Genomic DNA, 14,192 nt, shown 5'->3' with positions numbered 1-14,192 from the left:
AGGATTCTACCCAGAATCCTGAAAGGATTCTCCCCAGAATCCTGAAAGGATTCTCCCCAGAATCCTGAAAGGATTCTCCCCAGAATCCTGAAAGGATTCTCCCCAGAATCCTGAAAGGATTCTCCCCAGAATCCTGAAAGGATTCTCCCCAGAATCCTGAAAGGATTCTCCCCAGAATTCTGAAAGGATTCTCCCCAGAATTCTGAAAGGATTCTCCCCAGAATCCTGAAAGGATTCTCCCAGAATCCTGAAAGGATTCTACCCAGAATCCTGAAAGGATTCTCCCCAGAATCCTGAAAGGATTCTCCCCAGAATCCTGAAAGGATTCTCCCCAGAATCCTGAAAGGATTCTCCCCAGAATCCTGAAAGGATTCTCCCCAGAATCCTGAAAGGATTCTCCCCAGAATCCTGAAAGGATTCTCCCCAGAATCCTGAAAGGATTCTCCCCAGAATCCTGAAAGGATTCTCCCCAGAATCCTGAAAGGATTCTCCCCAGAATCCTGAAAGGATTCTCCCCAGAATCCTGAAAGGATTCTCCCCAGAATCCTGAAAGGATTCTCCCCAGAATCCTGAAAGGATTCTCCCCAGAATCCTGAAAGGATTCTCCCCAGAATCCTGAAAGGATTCTCCCCAGAATCCTGAAAGGATTCTCCCCAGAATCCTGAAAGGATTCTCCCCAGAATCCTGAAAGGATTCTCCCCAGAATCCTGAAAGGATTCTCCCCAGAATCCTGAAAGGATTCTCCCCAGAATCCTGAAAGGATTCTCCCCAGAATCCTGAAAGGATTCTCCCCAGAATCCTGAAAGGATTCTCCCCAGAATCCTGAAAGGATTCTCCCCAGAATCCTGGAAGGATTCTCCCCAGAATCCTGAAAGGATTCTCCCCAGAATCCTGAAAGGATTCTCCCCAGAATCCTGAAAGGATTCTCCCTAGAATCCTGAAAGGATTCTCCCCAGAATCCTGAAAGGATTCTCCCCAGAATCCTGAAAGGATTCTCCCCAGAATCCTGAAAGGATTCTCCCCAGAATCCTGAAAGGATTCTCCCCAGAATCCTGAAAGGATTCTCCCCAGAATCCTGAAAGGATTCTCCCCAGAATCCTGAAAGGATTCTCCCCAGAATCCTGAAAGGATTCTCCCCAGAATCCTGAAAGGATTCTCCCCAGAATCCTGAAAGGATTCTCCCCAGAATCCTGAAAGGATTCTCCCCAGAATCCTGAAAGGATTCTCCCCAGAATCCTGAAAGGATTCTCCCCAGAATCCTGAAAGGATTCTCCCCAGAATCCTGAAAGGATTCTCCCCAGAATCCTGAAAGGATTCTCCCCAGAATCCTGAAAGGACTCTCCCCAGAATCCTGAAAGGATTCTCCCCAGAATCCTGAAAGGATTCTCTCCAAAATCCTGAAAGAATTCTCCCCAGAATCCTGAAAGAATTCTCCCCAGAATCCTGAAAGAATTCTCCTCACAATCCTGAAAGGATTCTCCTCAGAATCCTGAAAGGATTCTCCTCAGAATCCTGAAAGGATTCTCCTCAGAATCCTGAAAGGATTCTCCTCAGAATCCTGAAAGGATTCTCCTCAGAATCCTGAAAGGATTCTCCTCAGAATCCTGAAAGGATTCTCCTCAGAATCCTGAAAGGATTCTCCTCAGAATCCTGAAAGGATTCTCCTCAGAATCCTGAAAGGATTCTCCTCAGAATCCTGAAAGGATTCTCCTCAGAATCCTGAAAGGATTCTCCTCAGAATCCTGAACGGATTCTCCTCAGAATCCTGAACGGATTCTCCTCAGAATCCTGAAAGGATTCTCCTCAGAATCCTGAAAGGATTCTCCTCAGAATCCTGAAAGGATTCTCCTCAGAATCCTGAAAGGATTCTCCTCAGAATCCTGAAAGGATTCTCCTCAGAATCCTGAAAGGATTCTCCTCAGAATCCTGAAAGGATTCTCCTCAGAATCCTGAAAGGATTCTCCTCAGAATCCTGAAAGGATTCTCCTCAGAATCCTGAAAGGATTCTCCTCAGAATCCTGAAAGGATTCTCCTCAGAATCCTGAAAGGATTCTCCTCAGAATCCTGAAAGGATTCTCCTCAGAATCCTGAAAGGATTCTCCTCAGAATCCTGAAAGGATTCTCCTCAGAATCCTGAAAGGATTCTCCTCAGAATCCTGAAAGGATTCTCCTCAGAATCCTGAAAGGATTCTCCTCAGAATCCTGAAAGGATTTTCCTCAGAATCCTGAAAGGATTCTCCTCAGAATCCTGAAAGGATTCTTCTTAGAATCCTGAAAGGATTCTCCTTAGAATCCTGAAAGGATTCTCCTTAGAATCCTGAAGGATTCTTCTTAGAATCCTGAAAGGATTCTCCTTAGAATCCTGAAAGGATTCTCCTTAGAATCCTGAAAGGATTCTCCTTAGAATCCTGAAAGGATTCTCCTTAGAATCCTGAAAGGATTCTCCTTAGAATCCTGAAAGGATTCTCCTTAGAATCCTGAAAGGATTCTCCTTAGAATCCTGAAAGGATTCTCCTTAGAATCCTGAAAGGATTCTCCTTAGAATCCTGAAAGGATTCTCCTTAGAATCCTGAAAGGATTCTCCTTAGAATCCTGAAAGGATTCTCCTTAGAATCCTGAAAGGATTCTCCTTAGAATCCTGAAAGGATTCTCCTTAGAATCCTGAAAGGATTCTCCTTAGAATCTTGAAAGGATTCTCCTCTGAATCCTGAAAGGATTCTTCTCTGAATCCTGAAAGGATTCTCCTCTGAATCCTGAAAGGATTCTCCTCTGAATCCTGAAAGGATTCTCCTCTGAATCCTGAAAGGATTCTCCTCTGAATCCTGAAAGGATTCTCCTCTGAATCCTGAAAGGATTCTCCTCTGAATCCTGAAAGGATTCTCCTCTGAATCCTGAAAGGATTCTCCTCTGAATCCTGAAAGGATTCTCCTCTGAATCCTGAAAGGATTCTCCTCTGAATCCTGAAAGGATTCTCCTCTGAATCCTGAAAGGATTCTCCTCTGAATCCTGAAAGGATTCTCCTCTGAATCCTGAAAGGATTCTCCTCTGAATCCTGAAAGGATTCTCCTCTGAATCCTGAAAGGATTCTCCTCTGAATCCTGAAAGGATTCTCCTCTGAATCCTGAAAGGATTCTCCTCTGAATCCTGAAAGGATTCTCCTCTGAATCCTGAAAGGATTCTCCTCTGAATCCTGAAAGGATTCTCCTCTGAATCCTGAAAGGATTCTCCTCTGAATCCTGAAAGGATTCTCCTCTGAATCCTGAAAGGATTCTCCTCTGAATCCTGAAAGGATTCTCCTCTGAATCCTGAAAGGATTCTCCTCTGAATCCTGAAAGGATTCTCCTCTGAATCCTGAAAGGATTCTCCTCTGAATCCTGAAAGGATTCTCCTCTGAATCCTGAAAGGATTCTCCTCTGAATCCTGAAAGGATTCTCCTCTGAATCCTGAAAGGATTCTCCTCTGAATCCTGAAAGGATTCTTCTCTGAATCCTGAAAGGATTCTCCTCTGAATCCTGAAAGGATTCTCCTCTGAATCCTGAAAGGATTCTCCTCTGAATCCTGAAAGGATTCTCCTCTGAATCCTGAAAGGATTCTCCTCTGAATCCTGAAAGGATTCTCCTCTGAATCCTGAAAGGATTCTCCTCTGAATCCTGAAAGGATTCTCCTCTGAATCCTGAAAGGATTCTCCTCTGAATCCTGAAAGGATTCTCCTCTGAATCCTGAAAGGATTCTCCTCTGAATCCTGAAAGGATTCTCCTCTGAATCCTGAAAGGATTCTCCTCTGAATCCTGAAAGGATTCTCCTCTGAATCCTGAAAGGATTCTCCTCTGAATCCTGAAAGGATTCTCCTCTGAATCCTGAAAGGATTCTCCTCTGAATCCTGAAAGGATTCTCCTCTGAATCCTGAAAGGATTCTCCTCTGAATCCTGAAAGGATTCTCCTCTGAATCCTGAAAGGATTCTCCTCTGAATCCTGAGAGGATTCTCCACAGAATCCTGAGAGGATTCTCCACAGCATCCTGAGAGGATTCTCCACAGAATCCTGAGAGGATTCTCCACAGCATCCTGAGAGGATTCTCCACAGAATCCTGAGAGGATTCTCCACAGAATCCTGAGAGGATTCTCCACAGAATCAGTGTTGGTAAACTCACACTCTGTTGTACTTCTTTATTCAAGGAAACTTAAGAACTAGAGAAAATTCTGACAATGCTAGGTATTTATAACCCGAGTTTGTTTATCGGTTGCCAAGGGTTACTATGGGTTGCTAACTAACATAGATAGATTTCAAATTCAAGTATTGATTGCTTTGATACTCTCCAACATTCCTCCCTTCTTATTTCCAGAACAGGTACGGCTCGAATCTTGAAGGCATACGGATCATCCTCTGAGGCCGAGCCGAAGGAGGCTCTGGAATGGAACCGGGTGGTTGCTGGTCATCTTCATCCTGCTGCGAGTCGGATTGACTTGCTTCTACTTCGGAATCAGCTTGCTCGGAATGAGCCGAAACTATTTCATCTTCTTCAGATTCCTCATCGGCTGCCGGGTTGGCAGCTGCTTCGGATTGTGGTCGAACTTGACGAATTTCAGGCGCTGGTGGTCTTGTGGATTGCAGGCCAAACATGTCCACCAGAATTCCTAGCGGCGTCGAATCTTCTTCAATGGAAGCCTCTTCGCTGCAACGGAATTTGAGTTGGTTGGAGTGACTTCGGATGAGCTTCTTCCGTCCGTGCCAGTCGTCCAAGAGCACATTGTGATTGACACGTCCGATGACTTCGATGATTACGCCGGAAGCCCACTGCCACTTCGTGTTGCTCGTGTAGACCTTGGCGTAGACCTCGTCACCTTTCTTGAATTCACGTGGAACCGCACCATGTTTGCGATTGAACTGCTCGTCCTGGTGATGATTGCGGACCACGGGCTTCGGTTGATCGTGGTGTAGGAGATCCAGAACTGTCTTGATGTTCCGGCCAAGCATCTGCTGCGAAGGTGTCCTTCCGTTTAGGACACGACTGGGGGTAGTCCTATATACCTGGAGGAAAGTCTGGAGCGTTTCGGAGATGTTCTCCCCCTCGTTGATTTTGCGTAACGACCTCTTCAAGGTGTCCACAAACCTTTCCGCCTGGCCATTGGACTGCGGGTGGTACGGCGAGATACGGAAATGCTGAACACCGTTCTTCCTGCAGAAAGTCGCAAATTGCTCCGATGTGAATTGGGAGCCGTTGTCGGAAACGATGACGTTTGGAATACCAAAACGTGCGAACAGTTCATTCAGGAACTCGGTGACTGCTGATGTCGTCGGATTCCTCACGATGCAGATTTCTGGCCACTTGGAGAAAGCGTCCACAACTACCAGGAAGTGTAGACCGTTGAGCGGTCCAGCGAAGTCAATGTGGATTCGCTCCCAGGGAGATTGTGCGAGTGGCCACGATTGTAGCGGAACCTTGGGTGGCGTCTTGGAGTGGATGGAGCAGCTTTCACACCTCTTGACATAGTCAGCAATGTCGTCGTCTATCCTTGGCCAGTACACGTGGCTACGTGCAACAGCCTTCATACGCTCCATTCCCGGATGTCCTCTATGGAGTTGCTTGAGAATTCGTTGGTAGAAGCTTGCCGGAATCACCAGACGGTTGGACTTCATGATGCAGCCCTTCACCACCGACAGGGCGTCTCGGTGGGCGAAGAATGGCCGAACTGCTGTGCTGGTGATGCTGTCCACGTTGGAGGGCCATCCACACTGGGTGTACTGGATCACTTGCTTGAGAACCGGGCACCGGGACGTAGCTTCTTGCACCGACTTGAATGTTACCGGTAGCGAGCTGATGGCTTCTTGAAGCGGTACCTCGACGTCATCTTCGAGTTGAATGGAAGCGATGATGAAATCCTCGTCGGGTTTGACGTGGCTGTCGATGAGACGAGAGAGTACGTCGGCGTATCCAAATTTCGTTGTGGAGACATACTCGATTTCGAAGTTGTAGCACAGAAGCGTCAGTGCCCATCGTTGGAGGCGGTTTGCCGTATGGACCGGAATTCCCTTTTTGTCACCGAAAATCCGCATAAGTGGCTGGTGATCTGTCTGGAGGGTGAACTTTCGTCCGAGCAGCATGCGATGGAATTTCGTCACAGCAAACACCAACGCAAGACCTTCCTTTTCGATTTGTCCATAATTTGCCTCTGCGGGGGTGAGAGAGCGGGATGCGTGGGCGACAGCTTTGAGCGAGCCGTCGGGAAATCTATGGAGAAGGCAAGCACCTATTCCATATTGCGACGCGTCGGCCGCAACGATGATTTCCAATGCCGGATCGTAGTGCGTGAGTAGCAGATCCGACTGTAGCACTTCCTTGAATCGCTCGAATGACTTCTGGCACTCGGGGGACCACGTGAACTTGGCATCCTTCTTTAGCAGCGCGTCGAGTGGCCGCCGCAGTTGGTGCATCTCCTGGACAAACTTACCATAGAAATTTACAGCACCGAGGAACGAGCGCAGACCCGTGACATCCTTGGGAGGTGGCATCTTGACGATTGCTTCCACCTTGGACGGATCAGGATGGAGTCCGTCGGCATCTACGATGTGGGCGAGGTATTTGATCTGCAACTGAAGAAGGTTGCATTTTTCCTCGCGCAGAACGAAACCAAATGCTTGAAGTCGTTGGAATAGAGCGGTGAGGTACTTGTGGTGCTCTTCTTGAGTTTTGCTGAACACCAGGACGTCATCCAGGAACGATTCCACTCCTTCGAGGTCGGCAATCATGCTGTTCATTAGCTGCTGAAAGGCCCCCGGTGCGGATTTCACACCAGGCGCGAGCCGGTTGAAGCGAAAGAGACCTCGATGCGTGTTGATTGTGAGGAGTTGCTTGGAGTCGTCGTCAACTTCCACCTGAAGGTAAGCATCACTGAGATCGATGATGCTGAAATAGCGGCAACCGTTGAGCTTGCTAAAGATGTCATCCGGGACCGGCAGCGGGTAGTGGTTGGGTTCCAAGGCAGCGTTGAGTCCGGTTGAGTAGTCGGCACAGATTCGAACTTTTCCTCCGGGTTTCTTCACTGCGACAATTGGAGCAGCCCATGGCGAATATTCCACTGGCGTGATGATGTCCAGGGACTGGAGGCGGTCCAGTTCAGCTTCAATCTTCTCCATGGACGTGAACGGAACTGGTCTCTTCGGCTTGAAAACGGGTCTGGCTCCGGGCTTGAGATAAAGTCGCACCTTCATCTTCTTGCAGTGTCCGAGGCCGGGCTTGAACACATCAGGAAACGCTGCTTTGTACCGTTGAATCTGATCGGTTGGAGCAGCAACGTGGACCTGGTTGCAAATCGTTGATAACGGGGTGTCCCATAGACCGAATAGCTCGATCCAGTCCAGACCGAACAGGTTGATTGGGCTGTTGGTTACGTAGAACGTTGCTGTTTTAGTGACACATCCGAGCGTGACTGTCGATCGGAGTTCACCAAGTAGACGGAGCGGATCACCTGATGCCGTTTTCGCCGTCCGTGTGGTGGGAGTCAGCGTTGGTGCCCCCAGCTTCTTCCTCCACTGCTTCTTCGAGATGATCGTGATGTCCGACGCGGTGTCCAGCTGCAGGGTGGCTTGCGATCCGTCGATGTCCACTGTCAGGAACTTCCGGTTCGAGGAGCCATCTTCCTGGTTGATGCTGAAAACGCCGTTCACGTTCGTCTTCTTCTTACCCGCAGCCTTCGATGAGTAGCAGCTACAGTACCCCTCTTTGTGGCCGGTTTGCTTGCAGTCCCGACAAACGTGCTTCGTGTAATTGCAGTCGCGGACGTAATGCATTCCGCCACACTGCCAGCAGGGCGTCTTGGGGTGATCAGCTTTCGTTTTCTTCCTGTCCTTGGATCCAGATCTGGGCGGTGCGGATTTGCGCTGCTTGACTGCACAAATTGTACTCACCGATTTCTTCTGCTCCACCAAGGCAGTGTCGTGTTTGAGGTTTTGGAGGCGTTGGCACTCGGTGATGAGTGATTCCAGAGTGCATTCGCCTTCCGCATTTCCCTCGAGCTTGGAAAGGAGTCTCGTCCTGATGTCAGCGTCCTTGGAAGATCGTAACCCGCAGATGAAAATCAGGCTCTTGAATTGATCCGCCGTGATGTTGTTGAGGTCGAAATCTTCGCAGCACCTGTTGACCGTTCCAGCGTACGTCAGGAAATCGTCGGCGTCGTTCTTGGCCAACTGGAAGCACAGGTAGCGCTTGCTGAACAACGAGATCCGTACGCCGAAAAGCTCCTTCAGTTTCTTCACCGTCTCCTCGAATGTGTAGTCCCGGGGGTGGCTTGGCAGCACGAAATTGACGTACTTGTCGTGGACAAGCACGCTGAGGCTCCGCAGCAGCAATCGCACTTTCGCAGCATCGTCCAACTTCGCGCCGTCCTTCAGGAAGAGGTCTTCGTACTTCCGGTACCAACGGTCAAAAACGAGACCATTCTCCGGATCGTACACGAACTCCCGGATGTTGGAAGCCAGAGATTCGATGATGAATTCCGGACTGTCCGTGGGCCGATGGGAACCGTTTTCTTGAATGCCGAAACGTTCCATCATCTGCATCATCCGAGCGTTTTGTTCCGCCATCTGCCGATTCTGGTCCAGGATTTGCTGGTAGAGGTCTTGAATGTGGGCTTCTCCAGATTTTGCCATCCTGATTCTTGATTCAGCAGCTCTTCCTCCAGCGTTGGATTCGTTACTTCTCGTCGCCAAATGTTGTACTTCTTTATTCAAGGAAACTTAAGAACTAGAGAAAATTCTGACAATGCTAGGTATTTATAACCCGAGTTTGTTTATCGGTTGCCAAGGGTTACTATGGGTTGCTAACTAACATAGATAGATTTCAAATTCAAGTATTGATTGCTTTGATACTCTCCAACACACTCAAAGCACATTCATGAGCTGCTTCTGCGTGAGCAAACTCATGTGCGATTCTGAAGCTAATCCAATTTCCGTCTTTCACAGTCTCAGACACCTGGATCTTCCCGCTGATTGAGATGGGACAACTGGGAATCCATCACGACAGCCTTGCCACCAAACACCTTCTCTCCGGATGCTTGAAGGATTCGAAACTCAAACTGGCGACCGGCTACTTCAATCTCACAGAGACCTACATGGACACGCTTACCAAAGATTGTCAGGCGGAGTGCAACATTTTGATGGCGCATCCGAATGTAAGTAGAATCCATTCCCAAAACTGTGGAACTGTGCTCCTATCCAAATGGTAATTAATTAAATTTCATGATCTCCTTTTAGGCGAACGGTTTCCTTGGCGCCAAAGGCCCGGCCGGCGGAATCCCGGCAGCTTACTCCCTGATCGCACGTAAGTTCTACGAAAAGCTAAAACAATCCGGCCAGGACCATCGGGTGTCGCTGTTCGAGTACGAACGGCCCGGCTGGACGTACCACGCCAAGGGTCTGTGGTACTACCTGCCCGATTCCTCACTACCGAACGTCACCCTGATCGGATCGTCCAACTTCGGGGAACGGTCGGTCAACCGCGATCTGGAGGCGCAGATCTGCGTCGTAACGACCAACGGTGGCCTGCAGCGGAAACTGCAGTCCGAGTTTGAGAACATCCTGCAACATTCGACGACGGCGGAAGCGGAACTGACGGCACGACCGGTGCCACGGTGGGTCCGGGCCGTTGTCGGACTATTTAGGAACTTTTTCTAAGGCCACATTCGTGGAAGTTGATGCCATGTCTTCTGCTTTGCTAGCATGTAGGGTGCCAGCGAAAATACTAAAGGGATCGACAACGGTCTTGAATTTTCGGTAAAAATATGACGTGGAATTCGGGAAAGCTATCAAAGTCTGAATTAATCATTTAACAATTGACTATATCAAAGTTTTAACGGTATTGAATTAATTTTACCGGATTTTGTTTCTACCGAAAACACAACACCGATGTCGGTAATTTGCGAGTGTTTGAGAGTGGAGAATTCTCATATTATTAGTCGATAATAACCAAGTTAAACCATCGGAATGCGCCGCATACGTCACCAAATTTAGCCAACTAAAAAGGTAAGAGTTAATTTGTTGACTTCCTACTTAATTTATTTTAACTTGCGAGCCAGGCAAACAAACTACATACAAGTGTTGAACGCTTTTTTTAAAGAAATTCAAAGATTCCTGATTATAAAATACCGATACCATGTTGAACTTATGAACAAAGGGTTTAATTGTTCTCGAAAAGCAGCAGATTTGGGTTGTGTTGTTAATCTGAAAGAAAGCCAAAATCTGTAATGACTGAAATACAACTCAAGACAGTTTAATATCCTAGTCAGTAAATGACTACACTAGTTTTTCCAATGTATGTTGAGCTCCGAGACTGACTCTAGAGAACACCTGGCGTGATGACCAAATCATTAAAGCACTTTTATATCCTGCAAATAAATAATACAATAGGGTAGAAGCTTCAGTTTTGGCCAGTCCGGAGTTTTGGCCATAGTGCGGTATTGAGCCTGTTGCGATCTAATTCGGCGTAAATTTATTTTTTACTAGTAGATCCTAATACAATATGATGATAACAGCTGTGAAAACCTCACATTTTGATTAAAAACTGGAAGAAAAAAATATATTTCCTTAAAAAATCTGCTCCCATATATCTATTTTGGCCAGGGTGCTTCTAATTTGGCCACTCCCATAAGAAATACACGTGATTGGCCAAAATAGAAACCAAACTTAATAATATGGCCAAAACTGCGGCAGAGCTTCTATTTTGGCCAGTGCCACTTTTAATACAAAAATCAAGTATTGGCATGATTTCTGCATTTTTCCTTCAAAATATAGATCGAAACCTTTCTTTTGACGCATTGGTTGTTTTTATAGGATTACTAGTTATTTTTATAAAAATGATTTCCCTTAGACTGGCCAAAACCGGTGCCCGCACCCTACCAATTGTACGCGCCCAACGCGTGCAGAACAGAGAGGTACCATTCATCAATACTCAGCGACGTGCCTCCAACGAGGCGCTTTCTTACACAATGCGCTTCGCATGGGCGGGGCCTAATTTGCAGCGTGCTCTGCGCTGACCGGTTGCCAAGACGATGGCAGGATCTATATAAACAATGTCAATTTTCATGTTTCTATCAGTATCAATAAATCCATTGACGCGTACGGATCGCACAAAAAGTGTTTTTCTCTAACCAGTGCCGAAAAGTGGTGGCTAGTTCGATCGAAGCGAGGATCGGCTGGCGTTTTCCCTTCCTTCCACCCCGAGACGGTGGCGAGTGTTTGTGTGCTCCTTGTTCCGAGTCGGCGCTGGCGTGCAGAGCGGCGGACGTGTTGGATCCTGTACGTCGTCGTTTGGATTGTGGTTCGCTTCCACCGATCGTGGCGATTGGTGTGCGGCGGTACGGCTGCATCGAAGCGGAGTCGTTGTAAGCTGTCGTGCTTGCTAATTGTGTGGTGCCCGGGAGTTGACACCAAGAGTTATTCATAAATTTTCCTTTTTCCTCGTTCGGTGTCACTTCTGGCATCCGGTGGCAAGCAAGACACGACGGTTTCGACGGCCAGCGGTGTTTCGGCATTCAAGCCGTGGTCCTTCGACGGAGAGAACGACGCGCTGGTGGCAGTGGAGTGCACTGCTGTCGGCACTTCATCGACGTCGGCTGGTGACCGTGGCAAGCACGGTCGTCGGCATCTATTGGCTGGTGGCAGCAACGAGCGCAGCTGTCAGCATCGAGTGTCGGTGGCTTGGGTAAGTCGTTGGTGCTGCAATATCAGGTGAGTGCAACGAACCTACCTCCAGTGAGTGTATACCCAACACCAATCTTGATACCTTGTTGGCTACAAACTAACTTACTCAACCTAGCTTAGGTTACGCAAATATTTAAAGGCCCTATTCGGAACTGCAATAGATATGCCTTTTTACTTCAAGGTATTCGTCATTGTCATCACATGTCACAAGTGTTTTAAGATGAACGAATTCCTCAACAACTTCAAACATATCCTCATCAATCGATTCTTTATAAGTAATACCACTAGGACCGCCTCTGTCTCTATCCGCAATCGTGTACTTCGTCTTGGTCGAGTTTACCGTCAAGCCTATCCTTGCTGTCTCCCTCTTCAAGGAGCATAAGCTTTCAACACTGCTCAACGATTGCTGCCGATGAGATCAATATCGTCCGAAAGGCCGAGGACAATGTGTGACCATCGATGATAGTGACATGCATAGGCGCCAACTTAGGGGGGGCAAGCATGGTTTTGCCCCCCCAATATTTGACGATTTTTAGATTTTCCCATACAAAAAATCAGAAAAACCAGGCTTTGCCCCCCCAATAATTTGACCAAGTTGGCGCGTCTGGTGACATGCATTCATACGCCAGACCTTCTTATCGCTCCTTCGAGTGCATTGTAGTCTTGGATTGCAGGTACATCCTTGAGGTACATCACACATCACAGAGGGACCTCCAGATACCAACTGGTTGGTAAAGTACATATGACGGAAACAAATTGTTATTATGCTTGTACCTAGTAGATTGAATAAAGAAGAGGCACTGAGGCGATATTCTAGCCCTTTGTATTTGTTGTTTTCAACAGGTTATGGGCCCAAGGTGTTCGGGAAGCGAGGAAACCAAGGAATTGTGGGAGATAGCGACGAGCTAGGAACAAGCAAGCCATGACTTTTATAATCTATGACAGCCATTAATAAAATGTTCATTCGTTATTAGAACCTTAAACAATACAGACGTTTACCTTAATCGATCTACGGCCATATCCAACAGGTTATGGGCCAGCTGTGAATTTGGAGAATATTGAAGTCGAATTTCAAGTCCTGTGAAGAGTCCGCCGCAATTGGATTTGCCGGAAGCTATCAAGATGGACAAATTTCCCTGATAAAAAGTATCATAAAAATACAATAAATTTTATTGTTACAACACCATTTTTTCGAAAAACATTCACCATTAAACATATTGTAATTCACACAACACACTCACCATCACCCCTATTGTTCTATACCATTCGGCGAATGGTAAATGGCACTTTTACAATAAAAAATGGTGGTCGTTATGTATCTTAACCATAAAATTCTGAGAAAATTTTCATACACTTTTTCGCGAAAAACAATAGAATGTATTGTGTTTTTATGAGACATTTTTAGGGCAATTTTCAAAAGATAACAATATATCTTAATGTTTTTTCATTGTTCTTACAATACAAATACAATTAATTGAATGGCGTCAAATGAATCGTTGTTACAATAAAAATACAATAATATTTGTTGTAATTTGTAAGCAGTTTTCGCTTTTGAAAATCCATAGAATTTATATTTCCCGCTAACATTTATATCCAGCATTTACGAGCACTAACGTCCGCCAGAATGATATGCACATTTTATGATAAGAATCAAACACTCTGATGTCTGTCTGGTATGTATTGCTTGGCAGCTGTTGATAAGATCTATCTTCAATCTTTTCAAATAACTGCCAAATATCACAAGTCAGACCTCAGGTCGTATGATCCATACCATAAATCGTTCACAATTCATGTGGCCATTAGTATCTGTAAATGCTGGAGAAAAATGTTACCGAGAAATATGGTTTTTCAAAGGCGAAATCTGTTTACATAACAACAAATATTATTGCATGTTTATTTTAACATCGGTTCAATTGACCCCATTAAACTAATTGTATTTGTATTGTTATCAATTGTAGTTTACTATTTACTAGATTCCTTTAATTTATTAGAAAACATTAGAAAAATCATTGTTCATCTTTTTCTTGTCTTAACATCCTCACTTGGCTAAACCTGCTTTTCAGCTAGTTTTCTATAAGTACTTCCTCAGTTATTCATTGAGAGCTTCCTCTGCCAACACGGCTTGACGTCTGTCAGTTTTAGCGAATAACATTCGATAACTGAAACATCTACTGTACTCAAATTTAAAACGAAAACTATAAAAAATATGCCAAGTGATTTTGTATTTGATTATACAAACATGATCCAAGCAACAATAATACTTATTGTTATTCATTTGTTACAAATTGTTTTTTAGTGTAATTGAGAAATAAACTCTTTTTTAATAAAAAGTCCATGAGAACTTTGCAGGCACTTTTGCAACTATTTAAAAACAACTTAAATTAATTTTTACTGATAGTAACTTTAAATTATTATAGAACTATTGAAAAACAATCGAATCAATCAGTCACTAATAAAGCTAATGTTCACTTATTGTACGAACTATGTGGGCTTGATTT

The 14,192-nt window shown here is 45.8% G+C and overlaps 2 protein-coding genes across 8 annotated transcripts in view; one reads left to right on the top strand and one right to left on the bottom strand.

The window, feature by feature from the left end:
• LOC109411406 (CDP-diacylglycerol--glycerol-3-phosphate 3-phosphatidyltransferase, mitochondrial) overlaps positions 1 to 10,191 on the top strand; it is a 43,577-nt gene extending 33,386 nt beyond the window's left edge. For all 6 annotated transcript variants that reach the window (XM_029860648.2, XM_019684923.3, XM_019684921.3 and 3 more), the window contains 2 exons: positions 8,959 to 9,167; positions 9,250 to 10,191. In XM_029860648.2, the coding sequence (XP_029716508.2) occupies positions 8,959 to 9,167; positions 9,250 to 9,669 (629 nt within the window). In that variant the 3' untranslated portion in view covers positions 9,670 to 10,191. The remainder of the gene's footprint in view (positions 1 to 8,958; positions 9,168 to 9,249) is intronic.
• LOC134285593 (uncharacterized protein K02A2.6-like) lies at positions 3,964 to 8,907 on the bottom strand. 2 transcript variants are annotated; one of them, XM_062846664.1, is made up of 2 exons: positions 5,029 to 8,907; positions 3,964 to 4,917 (listed from the first exon to the last, which is right to left on the bottom strand). In XM_062846664.1, the coding sequence occupies exons 1-2, from the start codon at positions 8,644 to 8,646 to the stop codon at positions 4,333 to 4,335; spliced, it is 4,203 nt and encodes a 1,400-aa protein (XP_062702648.1). In that variant the 5' UTR covers positions 8,647 to 8,907; the 3' UTR covers positions 3,964 to 4,332. The 2 variants fall into 2 exon arrangements, with proteins under 2 accessions (XP_062702648.1, XP_062702647.1); XM_062846663.1 differs by having other exon boundaries at positions 3,964 to 8,907.
• Positions 10,192 to 14,192: the final 4,001 nt, after the last annotated feature.

This window comes from Aedes albopictus, chromosome 1 (genome assembly GCF_035046485.1).
Source record: "Aedes albopictus strain Foshan chromosome 1, AalbF5, whole genome shotgun sequence".
Classification (NCBI taxonomy): domain Eukaryota; kingdom Metazoa; phylum Arthropoda; class Insecta; order Diptera; family Culicidae; genus Aedes; species Aedes albopictus.
Note: the sequence above shows the minus strand (reverse complement) of the source record. Positions and strands in the feature narration are given on the sequence as shown.

Bases quoted from the DNA above. Each gene is read 5' to 3' on its own strand.
- LOC134285593 (XM_062846663.1), bottom strand. From the start codon at position 8,646: ATGGCAAAATCTGGAGAAGCCCACATTCAAGACCTCTACCAGCAAATC.